This window comes from Hypanus sabinus, chromosome 11 (genome assembly GCF_030144855.1).
Source record: "Hypanus sabinus isolate sHypSab1 chromosome 11, sHypSab1.hap1, whole genome shotgun sequence".
NCBI classification, from domain to species: Eukaryota; Metazoa; Chordata; class Chondrichthyes; order Myliobatiformes; family Dasyatidae; genus Hypanus; species Hypanus sabinus.
This window is the reverse complement of record NC_082716.1, coordinates 5,749,779-5,768,966: the sequence shown is the minus strand read 5'-3', so window position 1 is coordinate 5,768,966 and position 19,188 is coordinate 5,749,779. Positions and strand designations below refer to the sequence as shown.

The 19,188-nt window shown below is 45.8% G+C and overlaps 1 protein-coding gene across 3 annotated transcripts in view; it reads left to right on the top strand.

Annotated features, from left to right (window-relative positions):
- Window positions 1-19,188, top strand: part of dnai3 (dynein axonemal intermediate chain 3) — an 88,174-nt gene that overhangs the window by 15,124 nt on the left and 53,862 nt on the right. For all 3 annotated transcript variants that reach the window (XM_059983722.1, XM_059983721.1, XM_059983723.1), the window contains exons 4-8: window positions 2,663-2,767; window positions 7,036-7,164; window positions 9,176-9,375; window positions 11,099-11,215; window positions 17,214-17,404. In XM_059983722.1, coding sequence (XP_059839705.1) covers window positions 2,663-2,767; window positions 7,036-7,164; window positions 9,176-9,375; window positions 11,099-11,215; window positions 17,214-17,404 — 742 coding nt within the window. The remainder of the gene's footprint in view (window positions 1-2,662; window positions 2,768-7,035; window positions 7,165-9,175; window positions 9,376-11,098; window positions 11,216-17,213; window positions 17,405-19,188) is intronic.

Genomic DNA, 19,188 nt, shown 5'->3' with positions numbered 1-19,188 from the left:
GTTTAGTCTTGTTTATTCTGCTGGACTAGAATAACCTGCATAATTACGAAGTATCAGTGTTGTATCAACCGTACTACAGCATGGTAAAATAGCTGTTTCATCAGTAACAGGCACAATAAATGACCGTTCAATCATTATCTTCGTATGGTGGTTAACAAAGGCATACTTGGGGTGTTGAGTATAAGGACAAGGAAGTCAAGTTGCAGCTCTATGAAACTTCAGTCTGACTGCACATGGGGTATTGCGTACAGTTCTGGTCACCCCATTACAGTAAGGATGTGGAGAAGAGCTTCACTAGGATGCTGCCTGGATTAGAGGGTACTAGCTATAAGGAAAGGTTGGATAAACATGGCTTGTTCTCCTTAGAGCTGAGGGAAGATAAATCTTCGTAGACAAACCCCTTTGCTTCAAAGACAGCAGAAAGTCATGTAGGTTTTTACAGCTATCCAGGTAGGTTCAAAGTGTATGTACTTTGATAATAAATTTATGTCACCATCTACAACACTGGGGCTCATTTTCTTGCGGGCATTCTGAGTAAATCTAAGGAGAATAATAGAATCAATGACAGACTGCAGCCGAAGGACAGAAAAAGTCACCATGGTACTATAGCAGTTAGAGAACACTATTGCAGCTTGGAGGCTGGAGCTGAGAGTTCAACTCTAACGCATTCTGTGAGTACATTCCTTCCCGTCTGTGTGGCTTTCCTCCGGGTGCTCCGGCTTCCACCCACAGGTTAGTACATTAATTCGGCATTGCAAATTATCCTGTGATTCGATTGGGGGTTGCTGGGTGGTGCCTGTCATTGGAATGGGAGGGTCTGTTCTGTGCTCTATTGCTAAGTTAATTAATTAAAGGGAATGCAGTCTAAAATTAAATTCTTCTGTTGCCAAGTTCAGATTGGAACCAGCATCCTATTTACCTGAAGCTTTAGGCAGGCCACCTGACTGAGAATCAGGTGCTGAAGGAAGATTTGATGGAGGTTCTTAATTGCTGAGAGGCATAGACAGTCAGAATCTTTTTGCCAAGGTAGAAATCCCTAACACTAGAGAACATGTTTTTAAGTTTCTGGGGGATAGGGTGAGTGAAGTCTAAAGGTGAGGGGCAGGTTTTTTACACAGGGTGTGATAGGTATCTGGAGTGGGTTATCTGGTGGTAATGGAAGTCATCATTTTGGGGGAGTTTAAGGAGCTTTTAGATAGACACATGAGGATGAATGGAATGGAAGGATAGGGATGATGTGCAGAGGAAGGACATTTAGTATAAATTGGCATTAAGATAGGCACAACATTGTAGGCTGAATGGCCTGTCCAATGCTGTTCTGTGGTCTAGAACAGTATGTTGGTTTTCTGGTTTTGTCCTTTTTAATCCAAAGCTCCCGATGAATAAGATCCTGGTTGCAATCTCACCATGGCAACTGGGGAGTTTAAATTCAGACTGCAGTGAAGTTGAAGCTACCCAGATAATCACAAAATTCCATCTTGTTTTCTGATGTTCTTCAGGCAAAGGAGTTTGTGAACAATACAGAGACTTTAAGCTAGAACACAGGAGTTGATTCTATGTCTGACCCAGCAAACTCTTCACATCGAGCTGAAGGAAGAACAGGGAATAATATTGGCCTTACTGGCGAAGTTTAGATCCTGATATTGAATGAAAGAACAGGTTGACAGGGTGGTTAAGGAAGCATATGGCATGACTCCCTTTATTTGTCGAAACATTGAGTTCAAGAGTCAGGAAGTTATGTTGCAACTTTATTAGGCTCTGGTTAGGCCGCATCTGGAATATTGCATGTAGTTCTGGTCGCCCTGTTATAGCAAAAATGTGATGTCAAGGCTCTGGAGGGTGTGGAAGAGATTCACCAGGATGCTGCCTGGATTAGAGGGCATGTGCTTATCATGAGAAGCTGGACAAATTTGGGTTGTTTTCTCTGGAGCACCAGAGGCTGAGCAGAGATCTGACAGAGATTTATAAGGTTATGAGAGGCAAAGATAGAGTAGACAGGCAGTATCTTTCTCCCATGGTTAAAATGTCCAATACCAGAGGACGTGCAGTCAAGGTGAGGGGAGGTAGGTTTAAAGGAGATGTGAGGAGCATGGTTTTTACACAGAGAGTGGGGGCTGCCTAGAATGTGCTGGCTGAGGTGTGGTAAAAGCAGATACAGTAGGGACTTTTAAAAGATGTTTATGGACATTGAGTAGTCAGAAGAGATTAGTTAGGTTGGCCATTTGATTACTAATTTAACTGAAGGTGCTGTACTGTTCTCAGTTCTATGTTCTAATAAATCTCTCAAAGCCTGATTACATACATAAATTTAGCAGATGACTGAGTATTAAATACAGGTGTCCCCCGCTTTATGAATGTTCACTTTACGCCAGTTTGCTTTTACAAAAGACCTACATAAGTAACCTGTTTTCACATTACAAAGAAGATTTTCGCCTTTACAAAAATTTTCCCCTTATAAATTAATGGTTCTTTCCTTTACGCCATTTTGGCTCAAGAAATGTTTCATAGGAACACTCTACCTTTGTAATGGGGGAGACTCCTGTAGCATAACACACAGAAGCCTGAATGTATTTACCTGTAGCTGTACACACCCCCATATATCTTTCTGGGAATTTTACCGAACTTTTAAGGCTGCTTTTAATAAATTATTCGTTCAACACAGGATTATCAGGGCGATGAACTTCTAGTCGTCTATGATATCGATTCCATGTACGGACAAAATTTCTACCTTGCGCTCAACGAAATGATGAAGGGGATAATCCTAAATGTAAGTAATTTTATTCCTAAGGAAAGAAAGGAGGACTCATTCAGTATGATTATGTGTGATTTGTGAAAACACACTCCAGAAATCCTTGTTCCATCTGGTTTGGTAACAGTAACCAGGAAAGGATTATTGAGTTTAAATTATTATACAGCAAGGAGGCTCAAAAGGGGCAGTGGATTAAAATAGTTGTGTAATTCCTGTATATATAAGAGAGAGAGAGAGAGAGAGAGAGAGAGAGAGAGAGAGAGAGAGAGCGAGAGAGAGAGAGAGAGAGAGAGAGAGAGAGAGAGCGAGAGAGAGAGCGAGAGCGAGAGCGAGAGCGAGAGAGAGAGAGAGCGAGAGAGAGCGAGAGCGAGAGAGAGAGCGAGAGCGAGAGCGAGAGCGAGAGCGAGAGCGAGAGAGAGAGAGAGCGAGAGAGAGCGAGAGCGAGAGCGAGAGCGAGAGCGAGAGCGAGAGCGAGAGAGAGAGAGAGAGAGAGAGACACACACCATGGTACCTACCTAAGCTAGTTTCTTGGATCTTGAGGATATGCTTCTATCCAATTTACTGTATTTCCCCCCTCCCTCTTCCCTCTTCTTCTATTCCCCATTCTAAACCTCTTATCTCTTCTCTTAACTTGCCAATAATCTCCCCTTGGTGCCCCTCCTCCTTCTCTTTCTCCCATGATCTACTCTTTTCTATCAAATTCCTTCCTCTCCAGCCCTTTACCTTTTCCACCTAACTCCTCCCAGTTTCTCGCTTCCTCCCCACCCAACTGGCTTCACCAATCACCTTCTAGCTTCTACTCTTCCCCGTCCCCGGCTTCTTCGCCCTTCCCTTCCAGTCTTGATGAAAGGGCTCAACCAGAAACACGTTCTGTTTCCATCGATGCTGCCTGACCTGCATAGCTTTGTTGTTGTTGACTTGCCTTGTGTTGCTGTTACTGTTGTTGTTTGTGGACATGCTACGCTGGTGCCAGGATGTGTGCCCACAGTACATCCTCAGGTTGTGTTGGTTGTTAACTCAGGCAAGGCATTTCACCGTGTTTCAATGTGCACATGTCAAATAAACCAGAATCTGAATCAGCTTTAATGTCGTCAGCACATGTTGTCAGATTTGTTCTTTTGTGGCAGCACTACATTGTAATACATACCGCTAATAAAATTAAACTAAATTACAGCAAGAATTATCTATATTTTTAAAAGATAAAATTAAACAAGTAGTGCAAAAAGAGAAATAAAATTAGTGAGATAGTGTTCATGGGTTCAACATACATTAAGAAATTGGATTGTGGATGGGAAGAAGCTGTCCTGAAGTGCTGAGTATGTGTCTTTCCCAATTTACTCCCAATACTAATAACCTATCACTCTCATCCCTATCCCAGTGATCCCCATCTCCTGGATACCCTGTAGCCTATAGGTCTCATCCCTATCCCTGAGTCATTCCCATCTCCAGGATTCCCACCAGCCTCTTGGTCTCATTCCTCCCCTGAGTCATTCCCATTGCCAGGATTCTCAGTAGCCTACTGCTATCAGCCCTATCACTGAGACATTCCCATATCCGGATATCCAGTAGCCCATCGCTCTCATCGCTATCCCAGAGTCATTCCCATTGCCAGGATTCCCAGTAGCCCATTGGTCTCAGCCCTGTCCCTAAGTCATTCCCTTCTCCAGGATATCAGACCATGATGGGATCAGTATTGGGTTTTGATGGTTTTAATCCAAGGTTCTTTCAGAAGTCAGGAAAAAGACACAACACTTGGTGTTTCCCAGTTGTTATATTAAGTGCTAATAGAACAAAGAAAATTGGAAATGGACCTTAAGCGCAACAGAGGCTAGTAGTGAAAGGGAGAGAAGAAGCAAAAGATGGCAGAGCCTCATGGTCAGCTCTTTTTATATCCCATCAATAAGAAACGTTCCATTCAAATTCATAGATAGATAGATACTTCATTGATCCCAAAGGAATTACAGTGTCACAGTAGCATTACAAGTGCATGGATATACAAATATAGAAAGATTAGAAGAGACATAAGAAAGAATAAAAAAATAAGTTACCTCATACAGGAGGGGGTCATCACTTCCCCAGCTAGGTTGTCTCACTATAGAGCCTAATGGCTAAAGGTAAGAATAACCTCATTTAGCACTCTTTGGAACAGTGCAGCTGTCTATCACAGAAAGTGTTCCTCTGTTCAGCCAAGGTGGCATGCAGAGGGTGAGAAACATTGTCCGGAATTGCCAGGATTTTCCGTAGGTTCCTTTGTCCTACCACAGCCTCCAGTGTGTCCAGTTTGACTCCTATAATAGAGCCACCCTTTCTAATCAGTTTATTGAGCCTGTTGGCATCACCTGTGTTGATGCCAATGCCCCAGCACACCACCACATAGAAGATTGCACTGGCAATAACAGACTGGTAGAACATGTGAAGGAGAGGCCTGCACTCTCCAAAGGACCTCAGTCTCCTCAGGAAGTAGAGGCAGCTCTGGCCCTTCTTGTACACAGCCTCTGTGTTGGTGATCCAGGTGCACCCCAGGTACATATAGGTTCTCACCACATCCACATCCTCACCATCAAATGTAACAGGGAGCATTGCAGTCTAAGTCTTCCTAAAGTCCATTACCATCTCCTTTGTCTGACTGATGTTGAGCTGCTGATGATTTAGCTTGCACCATTCGACAAAGTCCTCCACCAGGGCCCTGTATTCATCCCCCCCGTCCTCCCTTTATACACCCAACTATTGCTGAGTCATCAGGGTATTTCTGTGGATGACATGACTCAGTGTTGTATCTAAAGTCCGAGGTATACAGGGTAAACAGGAAGGGAGCCGATACGGTCCCCTGTGGGGCCCCAGAGCTGCTTACAGCCATGTCTGACACACAGCTCTGAAGCTGCACAAACTGTGATCTGCAATCAGGTAGTCCATTATCCAGGACACAATGGAAGAGCCAACCTGCATTGAACGCCAGCAATGAGGGCTGTATAATATTGAAGGCACTTGAGAAATCAAAACATGATTTTCACAGTCCTGCTCTGCTTATCCAAGTGGGAGTAGTCTCTGCTCAGTGGATAGATGACAGCATTACCAACTCCAGTGTGCTCTTGGTAGGCAGACTGCAGGGTATTGAAGGCTGATATGACCAGGGGTCAGAGGTGAGTCAGGCCCAGCCTTTTAGGGTCTTTATGATGTTTGAGGTCAGGGCCACTGGACAGTAGTCATTCAAATCTTTTGGTTGGCCCTTCTTGGGTACTGGGACCACACGATGTTTTCCACCCAGTCGGGACCCTTTCCAGGCTGAGACCCAGATTGGAAATGTGCTGGAGGACTCCACACAGCTGCTTTGCACACAGAGCAGCTATGATATGCGTTAACCAATCAGATAGCCCCTATTCAAATAATTCAACACTGGAGAAGCTTCCAGATCTTTCCAGAATGATACAAAATACTGTAATTACTGGAGGATGCACTGGACAACTGTGTATACATACTGGGACCACTAGGAAACATACTATACAGTTACATATATTGAAGTAGTTATAAAAAATATTAACAGGCAAGAATTGTTAAACTGCAAAAATGATGACAATTAAGCAGTCTAATCCAACACCAGTCAGGACACAGAGTGGGCTGAAGGACCTGTTTCTAAGCTGTATCTCTCTGACTCAATCTCCTGACCTTTCAAAATGGCAGAGGTAGGGTAGCAGTTAGCACAACCATTTTACAGCATCCACGATGACTGATCAGAATTCAGTTCCCGCTGCTGTCAATAAGGAGTTTGTATGTTTACTCAGTGACAGGTTCTCTGGTTTCCTCTCACAGTCCAAAGATGGACTAGTTATCTTGTTTAAAAGTAATCGAGTTGCTTCACCTCTTTCTCAAAGTAACCTTCCATAATGACTTCTGCAAAAGGCAGTGACCATCAGTCTGAGGGAATTTCGTTCACTGCTGGAAACACCAGCATTTACCGGGTGCCATGGTGGTATGCATTTGGTGCTACATTTTACAATATCAGCAACTGAGGTTCCATTACCACTGGAAGCTTATGTTCTCCAAGTGACTGTGTGGGTTTCCTCCTGCATCCTGGAGATGTTTAGTGAGAGTCAGTGAGTTGAGGGCATGCTATGATGACACAGGAAGTGTGGTGACTCCTGTGCCACCACAATCCTCAGACCACATTGGTCACTGACACAAAATGACGCATTTCACTGCATCGATGCACAAAGCTAATCATAAAAAGTATGCAAAAGAAAACATCACCTGAAAGGAACTGATTCCAAATCTTGGTCTCTCTCTTGCAGTCTTTCGAGGCAACTGAGAATAAAACTTCTGACTTTGATGTGGTGAATGAAATCAAAAGAAAGCCATGGGTTGACCTGGGTAGCGGCGTTGAAATCGAAGAGGAAAAGTTTGAAGAAGCTCCAACTAAGGTCACAGCTTATATCAATGTGCATATTTACTGGGATGGAGATGGCAAGGCTGAAAATCTAAATTGCCTGGGCTTTTGTTATTTTGGCCAACCTCATTATCTGCACCAGTGCAAGCTGGTTCCTTAAGGTTGTCATAGCTGGGTGAGGGGAGGAGCGGGTTTGGGTGGGTGATGACGGGGAGAAGCTCCCAATGACATGCATCTCTAATAGCCTCTGACAACTGAGTTCAGCTCCTGGCCTTTACATATGGCCTAGCTACCAAGCCCAGTGGATCCATTTCTACTGACAGGAGAACGGGCAAAGGTGGGTTACCGGTGCCTTAAAACCAGTTGCTTCAAGCAGATGGAGCTCATCAGTCATGGTTGGCAGGTCATCGAGGAGAAGGAAGACTCTGATCCCAAACCTCTGCTGCCTTTCAGCTATACCCACTCATGGGGAAGGTTTTGGGGGGAAGCTCCAAGGGGAAAATGCAGAACTAGAGTCCCTAAGGCAGTCCCATGTTGAGTTTAACGCTGACTGGCAACTCTTGTGATGTAGGAATTAGTCTATTTTGTTATTATATGTATTGGGATATAGTGAAAGGCTTCTCTTGTATACAGTTTATGTAGATCAGATCATTACACAGTGTATTGAGGCAGAACAAGGTAAAGCAACCACAGGATTCAGAATAAAGCTTTAGCTACAGACAGTATAATGCAGGTCAACAATAAAGTGCAAGATTATAATGAGGCAGGATGTGAGTTCAAGAATCCAAGAGCCCCGAATCAAAATCTGATGGTGGAGGATGGTGGTTGAGTATAAGATTTGGAATGAAATGGTGAGGTTGTATAAGACATTGATGAGACCGAATTTGGAGTATTATGTGCAGTTTTGGTCACCTAATTACAGGAATGATATTAATAAAGTTGAAAGAGTGCAGTGAAGGTTTACAAGGATGTTGCCGGGACTTAAGAAACTGAGTTACAGAGAAAGGTTGAATAGATTAGGACTTTATTCCCTGGAGCGTAGAAGAATGAGGGGAGATTTGATAGAGGTATATAAAATTATGATGGGTATAGATAGAGTGAATGCAAGCAGGTTTTTTCCACTGAGGCTAAGGGAGAAAAAAACCAGAGGTCATGGGTTAAGGGTGAAGGGAGAAAAGTTTAAAGGGAACATTAGTGGGGGCTTCTTCACACAGAGAGTGGTGGGAGTGTGGAATAAGCTGCCAGATGAAGTGGTGAATGCAGGATCACTTTTGACATTTAAGAAAAACTTGGACAGGTACGTGGATGAGAGGGGTTTGAAGTGATATCGTCCAGGTGCAGGTCAGTGGGACTAGGCAGAAAAATGGTTCGGCACGGCCAAGAAGGGCCAAAAGGCCTGTTTCCATGCTGTAATGTTCTATGTTTCTATGGAGAAGAAGCTACTTCCCAAATAACTGCAAGGGCTGTGATGAGGTAGATGAGGAAATCAAGAGTTCATCTTTGGTGTGGGAGAGGCTTGTTCAAGAGTCTCACGACAGTCGAACGGAGGCTAGTCTGAAGCTGCTGGCACGTGATCTCAAGCTTTTGTACCTTCCGCCTTATGGGAGAGAGAATGGCTAGGATGGGTGGGGTCTTTGACTATGCTGCCTGAGGCTGGATTATTAATGTCAGATCTGCATCTAGATAGAAAAGCAGCAATATAAATCAGAATCAGATTTATCATCACTGAACTAGATGATGTTTTGTGGTAGAAGTACATCACAAAGGCATTGAGTTACAAGAATAGGTAAATTGTGGAAAAATAGGATAATGAGATGGTATTCATGGATACATGGGCCATTCAGAAATGTAATGTTGGTGGTGAAAGAGCTGTTCCTAAAACATTGAGTGTGGATCTTCAGACTCCTGTACCTCTTCCCTGATGGTAGTAATGAGAAGAGGGCATGTTGCAGATGGTGATGGTCCTTTGTGATAGATGCCACCTACATCACGTACTGATGGTGGGAAGGGTTGTGCCCATGATGATATTCCATAATCCATTACAGATGAAATTCATGGTGTCACGCATCCGTAGGCAGTTTGGGGCTCCAGTGACCTTGTCTGATTGGAATGTTGCTGATGCCAAGGACAGCTATGTGGAGTGTGCATCCTATCAGGATAAGAGCTTCAGCATCAGGAAGCTGGAGCGGGATATCGGGATTCAGGCGGTGCCGAAATTATGGGAAAGCAGCACACAGACTAAATGGTGAGTGGTCACAGGCTGTTCATGAGCACTTCACCAGCCATGTCTCTCAACCAGTGAGTGCAGAACATCTACACTGTAAAGGGGTTGTGTATTTTTCTGATTGGACAGTCAGTAACCAAGGTAACCTGGGACAGGTACGGGCAAACTAATACAATAACTGAGATAACCTACAAGGTCAATGACTCAGTAGATTATTGTGAGCAGTTCTGATATTTTCAAAAAGATGAGCTGACAATGGAGAGGGTCCAGAAGAGGTTAACAAGAATGATCCCTCCTGATATAGGCTGGAGGTTTATAGAGTCTGGACATCCTTAGTGAAAATGAGACAATCGGGGCCAGGGAATGCAGCCATTGAAAACATCAGGAGTATGTGAAGTGTCATGGGTGTAGTCACTGGGGAGGTAAAACAGAGTTGAGGCATACAGACATAAGTTTGGTGAGGCAGCGACAAGCAGAAACAATGGGTCTATCAGGACAGGCAGAGTTACGCCTCAGGACCCTCACCATCAGATTCAGGAATAGTTATTACCATTCAACCATCAGGCTCTTGAACCAGAGGTGATAACTTCACTCAACCCATCACTGAACTGTTTCCACAACCTACGGACTCGCTTTCAAAGACTCTGTATCTCACATACTTGATATTTATTGCTTTTTTTGTTTTATTTTCTCATTTTGTATGAGTACATTGCTTGTTTATTTGTCCTATGAGGTGTAATCTTTCATTAATTCTATTGCCTTTCTTGTATTTACTGTGAATGGCCACAAGGAAATGAATGTCAGGGATGTATATGAAGATTGATAATAAACTTACTTTGAACTTTCAATATTGAAAGGCCAGATAGAGTGGATATAGTGGGTGAGCCTAGGACCAGAGGGCACAGCCTCAGAATAGAAGGACATCCTTTTAGAGTGGGGATGAGGAGGAATTTATTTAGTCAAGGGATGGAATTCATTGCCACAGCAGTTGTGGAGACCAAGATATTGGGTATATTTAAAGTGAATGTTGGTAGGTTCTTGATTAGTCAGGGTGTCAAAAGTTACGGGGAGAAGGCAGGAGAATGGGGTTGAGAGTGACGGTGAATCAGCCACGATGGAATGGCAAAACAGACATGATGGGCTGAGTGGCCTAATTTTACTCCTATGTTTTAAAGTCTAGCCAAGGCAACCTGAAGCAGCTAAAGGATAACAGATACAGGAAGCAGTTGGTAGGAGGTTTAATCCAGTAAGCTGTTGCACTCTCCATCGGACTGGCTGGAAAATGGATGAAAACATATTCCAGGCAGTGGCAAGAATGCAGCCTAAGGCATATAGGAGCAGAGTTCCCCATCTGCAATCTGAAACCTGCACTCTGGCTGTGACCACCTCACTAAAAGTGTCATCTCTGGGATTTCAGCTCCAGCTCCTTTCAGAAGGTGACTCATTGTTCGCTGTTTGATAAAGGCGGCTCAGGCACGAGGAGCTGAAACCCTCTCCAGTTCAATCATTCCACAACGTTTAATAGAAATTTGGATAGGTACGTACAAAGATGAGGGGGGTATGGGGTCCAGGTGTAGGTCAGTGGGACTAGATTAAGTGTTTGGCATGCACTAGATGGGCCAAAGGGCGTCTGTCTGTGCAGCAGTGTTCTATGTCTCTATGACTCTGAGACAGAGCAGTAAGTGATGTAAAGGATTCTATTTGTGTTTTCTTCTTGTAAAACTATTATCCATTACTTTTCCAGGACCTACCCAAGGAATGCCTGTACCCAGTACACACCCAGAGAGTTCGCCACGGAGGAGAAGGAGCAGCTTCTGAAGTCTGAAGCCCTCAACAACTTCATTAACTCTGTGGCCTCGAGGTTCCTTTCTTTTATCTTTGTTCATAGAAATCACCAGCATTCTTTGCCATCCCTAACTGCCCCAAACCTGACTTAGAACATTGACCAGTACAGCACAGGAACAGGCCCTTCAGCCCACAATGTTGTACTGAACCAATTAAATTAGTAATCAAATGGCCAACTAAACTAATCTCTACTGCCTACAAAATGTCCACGTTCCATCATTTTCCTCACATTCACGTGCCTATCTGCATATCCTTTAAAAGTCTCTAATGTATCTGCTCCCACCACCATTCCAGGCACCGAACACTCTTTTTTTTAAACTGTGTAAGACAACAACAACTTGCCCCTCACATCTCCTTTGAAATTACCTCTTACCTTAAATGCATGCCCTCTGGTATTAGACATTTCATCCCTGGGAAAAATATATTGTCTGCCTACTCTAGCTATGGCTCTGATAGTTTTATAAACCTCTATCAGATCTCCCCTCAGCCTCCACTGCTTCAGAGAAAAGAACGCAAGTTTATGCAGCCTCTCCTCTTCTTATAACACATGCCCTCTAGGCAGCATCCTGGTGAACCTCTTCTGCACCGTCTCCAAAGCCTCAACATTCTTCCTATAATGGGCAACCAGAACTGTATGCAATACTCCAGATGCAGTGAAACTGGAGTTTTATACCGCTGCAACATGACTTCCTGACTCTTGAACTCAATGCCTTGACTAATAAAGGCAAACATACCACATGCCTTCTTACCCACCCTATCAACCTGTGTAGCCACTTTCAGGGAGCTATGAACATGGACCCCAAGATCCCTCTGCTCATGGAAGACCTTCTGGGGCCTGTCAGGGGATAGTTCAGTGCTAACCACAGGGTTTGAAGTCACATAGAAAATCAGTTTATTATTATCACATGTACTGCGGTAGAGTGTAAAAGCTTTCATGTCATCCATACAAATCAGTTCACCACATCTGTACGCGAGGTAGGTTAAACAATAGAGAATGTGGAATAAAGTGTTACTGTTATAGAGAAAATGCAGTGCAGACAGCCAGTAATGAGGTAGATTGTGAGGTCAAGAGCCCATCTTACTGTCATCACCATTATGGGCCATGCCATCACATGGATGATTATGGTCTTTCCATGATCATGATTGTTCTTGGCAAATTTTTTGCCAGAAGTGGTTTGCTGTTGCCTTCTGGGCAGTGTCTTTACAAGATGGGCGGCCCCAACCATTATCAATACTCTTCAGAGATTGTCTGGTGTCGATGGTCACATAACCAGAAACCTTATACCTCCTTTGAGAGTGACATATCTTGACCCCATCATCCTACATCTTATTGTACTAGAGAAAAATTCAATAGTTTTATAACAGCGGGTTAGAGCTGCCCTTGAGCCTGGTGGTACGTGCTTTCAGGCTTTTGTATCTTCTGCCCGATGGGAGACGGGAGAAGGGAGAATGCCCGGGGTGAGTGCTGTCCTTGATTATGCTAGCTGCTTTGTTGAGGCAGCGTAAAGTGCAGACAGAGTATAAACCAGATAAACCAGACCAAGTAATGACATTGATGAAGCTCAGGGGGTTTTAATGACTATCATAGTTGACATTACAAACTATTTTTAATTACAGTTGTGTTAAATTAAATTAATTAATTAAATTCATAGGCTCTTTTCCCAAGTCTTCCAAGCCTACGGAAGTTGATAACCATGTCTACCTGGAGTCACAGAGAGGCTTGTGCTGGAAGGTCACAACGTAATTTTCTCTCTCTGCCAACTCCAGGAGAAGTGCAAAGAACAAATGTTGCAGTTATTGATCTCACCGAAACATTTGACTTGGTCAGCAGAGCTGGGCTTTTCAGATCCTCTCTAAACTGGACTGCCTGAGAACACGATCAAATCCTTCCACAACAACATGAAGGGGACGGTGCAGTCCTACAGCAGCTCTTCAACATGAGAGTGGTGCTAAGCAAGGCTGTTCTCACCCCAGCACTCTTCAGGATCCTCTTTGCCTTTCTCCCGAGGCAGCATTTGACACAGTAACAGCGGGGATCTACCTCCACACTAGATCAGAGGGCAGGCTTTTTAACCCCACCGCCTAAGAGCCAAAACCAAAGTGCGCGAGGCAGTGATAATTCACAACCCTCACTCTGCAGCACTTCCAGAGCTCGATGGACCGTTTCTCCCAGGCCTGTGAGGAATTTGGTCCGACTATCAAGCCAGAAAAGGACAAACGTCTTGGGACAAGACAGGGAGGCACTACCACCGATAACTCCAAACTCGATGTTGTTCATCAGTTCTCATACCGGGGGTCCATTGTCAGTGACAAACTCTCCTCGGATAAAAGAAATCGACGAGCACATCGGGAAGGCTGCCACACCACACGGGTCTGGGAGAACTGCAAACTCCCAGTCAAAACAAAGATGACAGTGTACAACACTGGTGTCACCAGCACACTGCTGGTCAACAGCGAGACCAGGACAACATGCACTAAGCAGGAGAGAAAGCCCAACACCTCCATTTAAGGAGGCTTTGTCACCCCTGGGACATCTCCTGCAGAATCAGAGAGGTTCTCTCTCGTGTCAGCCTCCCCAGTGTCTACACCCTGCTCAGTTAGTGTCGGCTGGGCCGTGTCTACCGTACGTCTACACCCTGCTCAGTTAGTGTCGGCTGGGCCGTGTCTACCGTACGTCTACACCCTGCTCAGTTAGTGTCGGCTGGGCCGTGTCTACCGTACGTCTACACCCTGCTCGGGTAGTGTCGGCTGGGCCGTGTCTACCGTACGTCTACACCCTGCTCAGTTAGTGTCGGCTGGGCCGTGTCTACCGTATGTCTACACCCTGCTCGGGTAGTGTAGGCTGGGTCGTGTCTACCGTACGTCTACACCCTGCTCGGGTAGTGTAGGCTGGGCCGTGTCTACCATATCTCTACACCCTGCTCGGGTAGTGTCGGCTGGACCACGTCTACCATATCTCTACACCCTGCTCGGGTAGCGTAGGCTGGACCGTGTCTACCATACGTCTACACCCTGCTCGGGTAGTGTAGGCTGGGTCCTGTCTACTGTATGTCTACACCCTGCTCAGTTAGTGTCGGCTGGGCCGTGTCTACCGTACGTCTACACCCTGCTCGGGTAGTGTCGGCTGGGCCGTGTCTACCATACGTCTACACCCTGCTCGGGTAGTGTCGGCTGGGCCGTGTCTACCGTACGTCTACACCCTGCTCGGGTAGTGTAGGCTGGGTCCTGTCTACCGTATGTCTACACCCTGCTCGGGTAGTGTAGGCTGGGCCGTGTCTACCGTACGTCTACACCCTGCTCGGGTAGTGTCGGCTGGGCCGTGTCTACCGTACGTCTACACCCTGCTCGGGTAGTGTAGGCTGGGCCGTGTCTACCGTACGTCTACACCCTGCTCGGGTAGTGTCGGCTGGGCCGTGTCTACCGTACGTCTACACCCTGCTCGGGTAGTGTAGGCTGGGTCCTGTCTACCGTACGTCTACACCCTGCTCGGGTAGTGTCGGCTGGGCCGTGTCTACCGTATGTCTACACCCTGCTCGGGTAGTGTAGGCTGGGCCGTGTCTACCGTACGTCTACACCCTGCTCGGGTAGTGTCGGCTGGGCCGTGTCTACCGTACGTCTACACCCTGCTCGGGTAGTGTAGGCTGGGTCCTGTCTACCGTATGTCTACACCCTGCTTGGGTAGTGTAGGCTGGGTCCTGTCTACCGTATGTCTACACCCTGCTTGGGTAGTGTAGGCTGGGCCGTGTCTATCGTACGTCTACACCCTGCTCGGGTAGTGTAGGCTGGGTCCTGTCTACCGTATGTCTACACCCTGCTCGGGTAGTGTCGGCTGGGTCCTGTCTACCGTATGTCTACACCCTGCTTGGGTAGTGTAGGCTGGGCCGTGTCTACCGTATGTCTACACCCTGCTCGGGTAGTGTAGGCTGGACTGTGTCTACTGTACGTCTACACCCTGCTCGGGTAGTGTCGGCTGGGCCACGTCTGCTGCGTGCAGGATGGTCGCATCCTCTACGGTGACCTGGCTTCAGGTAAGAGAACCACTGGCTGCCCACAACTGCCCTACAACGATGTCTGCAAGCTGGACATCAACGTTGAGTTCTGGGAGGAACTTGCAGCCGACCGCACCAGATGGAGAAACATCCTGAAACAACACCTTAACTCAGGCAAAGAAAAACAAATGGGCCGATAGAAAGGAAGGATGCGTCTCCAGCTGAGACTACTTATAGATGTGACCTTTGCGAAAGAGACTGCCACTCTCACTTTCGTCTTAGCAGCCCTGCACAGTGCTGACCAACAACGTGCTGTAGAGAGCTAGGATGCAACATCCATGGTCGACCTCGACTAAGGGAGGGCCACACAAGGATTTACTGTAAACTCCCTTGTTGCTGGGATTGGAGGTGATCTGCTGTTTGCTCAAGGTACTAGTGCAGTAACAACTACTGCTTGCTGTTTCCCATTGATACAGGTTTTGTATTAGGCTGAGAATTAGGTCAGGTGTCTTGTTAGAGAGTCCACCTCCTAACAGCAGCTCTCTTTCTCTGTCTTCCACACTACCTGCCCAATAGGAATTGGTTTATTGTCACATGTGGTGGGTAAGGTGGAGATATATCTCTACAAGTGGAGGTATAATGCTCACTCTCCTTCTGCTAGCCTGTAGATCACCCTTGGGCAAGGTGTAGTACCTGCTTAGCCCCTGATCAGGGTCACATGAAGCCATGGGAGCAGGTGCTGGATTGTCGTATAAGCAGCTGGTGCATATCACAAGTCCCAGTTATGCAACCACTGACTCCAGGGAGACAATCTCTCGAGTATTGATAATAGCTGGAGTCACCCATCTTGTAAAGACACTGCCCAGAAGAAGGCAACGGCAAATCACATCAACTCAGATAAGTGTGAAGTAGTTCATTTTGGTAGGTCAACTATGATAGCAGGATATAGTATTAATGGTAAGACGCCTGGCGGTGTGGAGAATCAGAGGAATTTTGGGGTCCGAGTCCATAGGACATTCAAAGCTACCACGCAAGTTACCTCTGTGGTTAAGAAGGCATGTGGTGCATTGGCCTTCATCATTCGTGGGATTGAGTTTAGGAGTCGAGAGGTAATGTTGCAGCTATATAGGACTCTGGTCAGACCCCATTTGGGGTACTGTGCTCAGTTCTCGTCACCTCACTACAGGAAGGATGTGGAGACCATAGAAAGGGTGCAGAGGAGATTTAGAAGGATGTTGCCTGGATTGGGGAGCATGTCTTATGAGAATAGGTTGAGTGAACTTTTCTCCTTGGAACGACGGAGGATGAGAGGTGATCTGATAGAGGTATACAAGATGATGAGAGGCATTGATCGTGTGGATAGTCAGAGGCTTTTTCCCAGGACTGAAATAGCTAACACAAGAGGGCACAGTTTTAAGGTGCTTGGAAGAAGGTACAGAGGAGATGTCAGAGGTAAGTTTTTTACTCAGAGAATGATGAGTGTGTGGAATGGGCTGGCAGCAATGGTGGTGGAGGTGGGTACGATTGGGTCTTTTAAGCAACTCCTGGATGGGTACATGGAGCTTAGAAAAATAGAGGGCTATGGGTAACCTGGGGTAATTTCTAAAGTAGGTACATGTCCGGCACAGCATTGTGGGCCGAAGGGCCTGTATTGTGCTGTAGGGTTTCTATGATTGGATTTGCCAGAATAATGGATTAGCACAGATTAGTTAGGCTGAAGGGTCTGTTTAAGCTTGTTGTGCTGTGAGTCTGTAGCTTTAGAATCCTCTACACTATTTTTGGAAGACATGGGTTTAAGGTGAGAGGGGGAAGATTTAAAGGGAATCTGAGGAGTACGGATTATTGATACACAGTTCGTTGTGTGTTGGTGACAGGTTTGAGTTGGGTGTATTATAGAGTTCTGATATCCCGAGACAGATTATTGATGCATGCTGTGTTGTGTGTTGGTGACAGGTTTGAAACAGTGGGTATCCTGAAATTCCAGTACAGGTTATTAATGGATGCTTTGCTGCACGTTGGTCACAGGTTTGAGTTGGCACTCCAGCAAAACGAGATCATGGACGTATTTTATGATGACTGGAAGGGGCTCTCGGAGGAGGACAGCACCTTTGGAGGGAAGGCCGACGGCCACTTGAAGGAGTACCAGTCATTCACAGACCTGCAGAAGAGCCAGGGCAGAAGAATCAGCAGCATCGAATGGCACCCCGCGATCCTTGGTGAGGGCAGCCCACAGGATGCAGCATGCGCACGGGGTGACCGGTACTGGAATTGGTTCATTCTTGTCACATGTACTGAGATACAGTGAAAACGTGTCTCCCACACTGTTCATACAGATCAGATCATTACCCAGTGCACTGAGGTAGAACAAGGGAAAACACTAACAGTGTAGGATAAAGTGTAACGGCTACGGAGAAAGTGCAGCTCAGGTAAATGATAAAACACAAGATCTTAACAAAGTAGATAAGACCATTAGACATAGGAGCAGAATTGGGCCATTCAGCCCATCAACTCTGCTCTACCATTCTATCGTGGCTGATTTATTATCTCTCTCAACCCCATGTTCCTGCCTTCTCCCAGTAATCGGATTAATCAAGAACCTACCATCCTCCATTTTAAATATACCCAATGGCTGGCCTCCTGAGCAGACCATGACAGTGAATTCCACAGGTTCACCATTGTCTTGCCAAAGTGACTCCTCCTGATCTCTGTCCTAAAGAGACCCATTCCCCAGCACCTGCTCCATACCCCTCTCTGCCTTGGTGATTCAAGTGTTCATCCACATGCTTGTTCAATGTTGTAAGGGTCTCTGTCTGTACCACTCCTTCAGGCAGAGAATCCTTTCCCCAGATCCCTTCTAAACCCTCACCCCATCCCCTAAACTATTGCTCTCCAATGCTAAGTACCTCAGCTGAGGAAGTGTTGACTACACTATAGCCTATGTCTACCCCTCAGAATTCTGTGCACTTTTCAGGTTCCCCCTCAACTTACTCACCTTCCAAGGAAAACAACTCAGCATCTCCACCCTTTCCTGATTACTGAAAATGTTCAGGGTGGTTCTGTAGCATAGTGTTAGCAAACCGCTTTACAATTAACAACTGTGTTCAATTCCTGTCACTGCTTGTAAGGAGTTGGATTGTTCCCCCCATGACCCATGGGTTTCCTCCAGCATTTGAAAGATGTATAGGTTAATAGGTTAATTAGTCACTTGGGGGTAATTGGGTGGGACAGATGGATCAGATTAGTTGGATCAGATGGCCTGTTACTAAGCTGTGACTCCAAATTAAAAACAATAGAACTAAATCCCAGAAAATGTCAGGTGAATCTCCTCTGCATCTTGTCCAGTGTAGCTACATCCTTCCTATATTGTAGCAAACGGTCCTCCAGTTGTGGATGAACCATTGTCTTATAAAGTTGTTCCAAGAATGGGATTTGGTATATTATACGGTGAGAAGCTTGTCTTGCATATTGTTCATACAGACCAAGTCTTGCAACAGTGCAAGGTAAAACCATAACGATGCAGAACAAAGTGTAGCAGCTACAGAGAAAGTGCAGTGCAGGAAGACAATAATGTGTGAGATGGCAAAGAGGTAGGTAGTGAGGTGAAGAGTCCATCTGGGTGGCATAGCCAGCAGAACAAGGGTTTCCGACTTCCGGTCCGTGGACCCCTCAGTTAACTGCAAGGCTCAATGGCATCAAAAAGGTTGGGGACCCCTGCGTTAGACTGACACTTTACAGCGCAGGGGTTCGGAATTTAATTTCCCCCTACTGTACGTTCTCTCTGTTACTGTGTGGATTTCCTCCCAGTGCTCTGGTTTCCGTACGGTTAGGGTAAGTGTGGCGACATTCGAGGGCTGCCTCAGCACATCCTTGAACTGTGTTTGACTGCAGAGAAGGAATCTCAGGGTTGTATGTGGTGACAGGTATGCATTCTGATGATAAATTTACTTTGAACTTTGATTTGATGTACACCTGATAAATGAAGCTAAGCTTCTTTGAATTT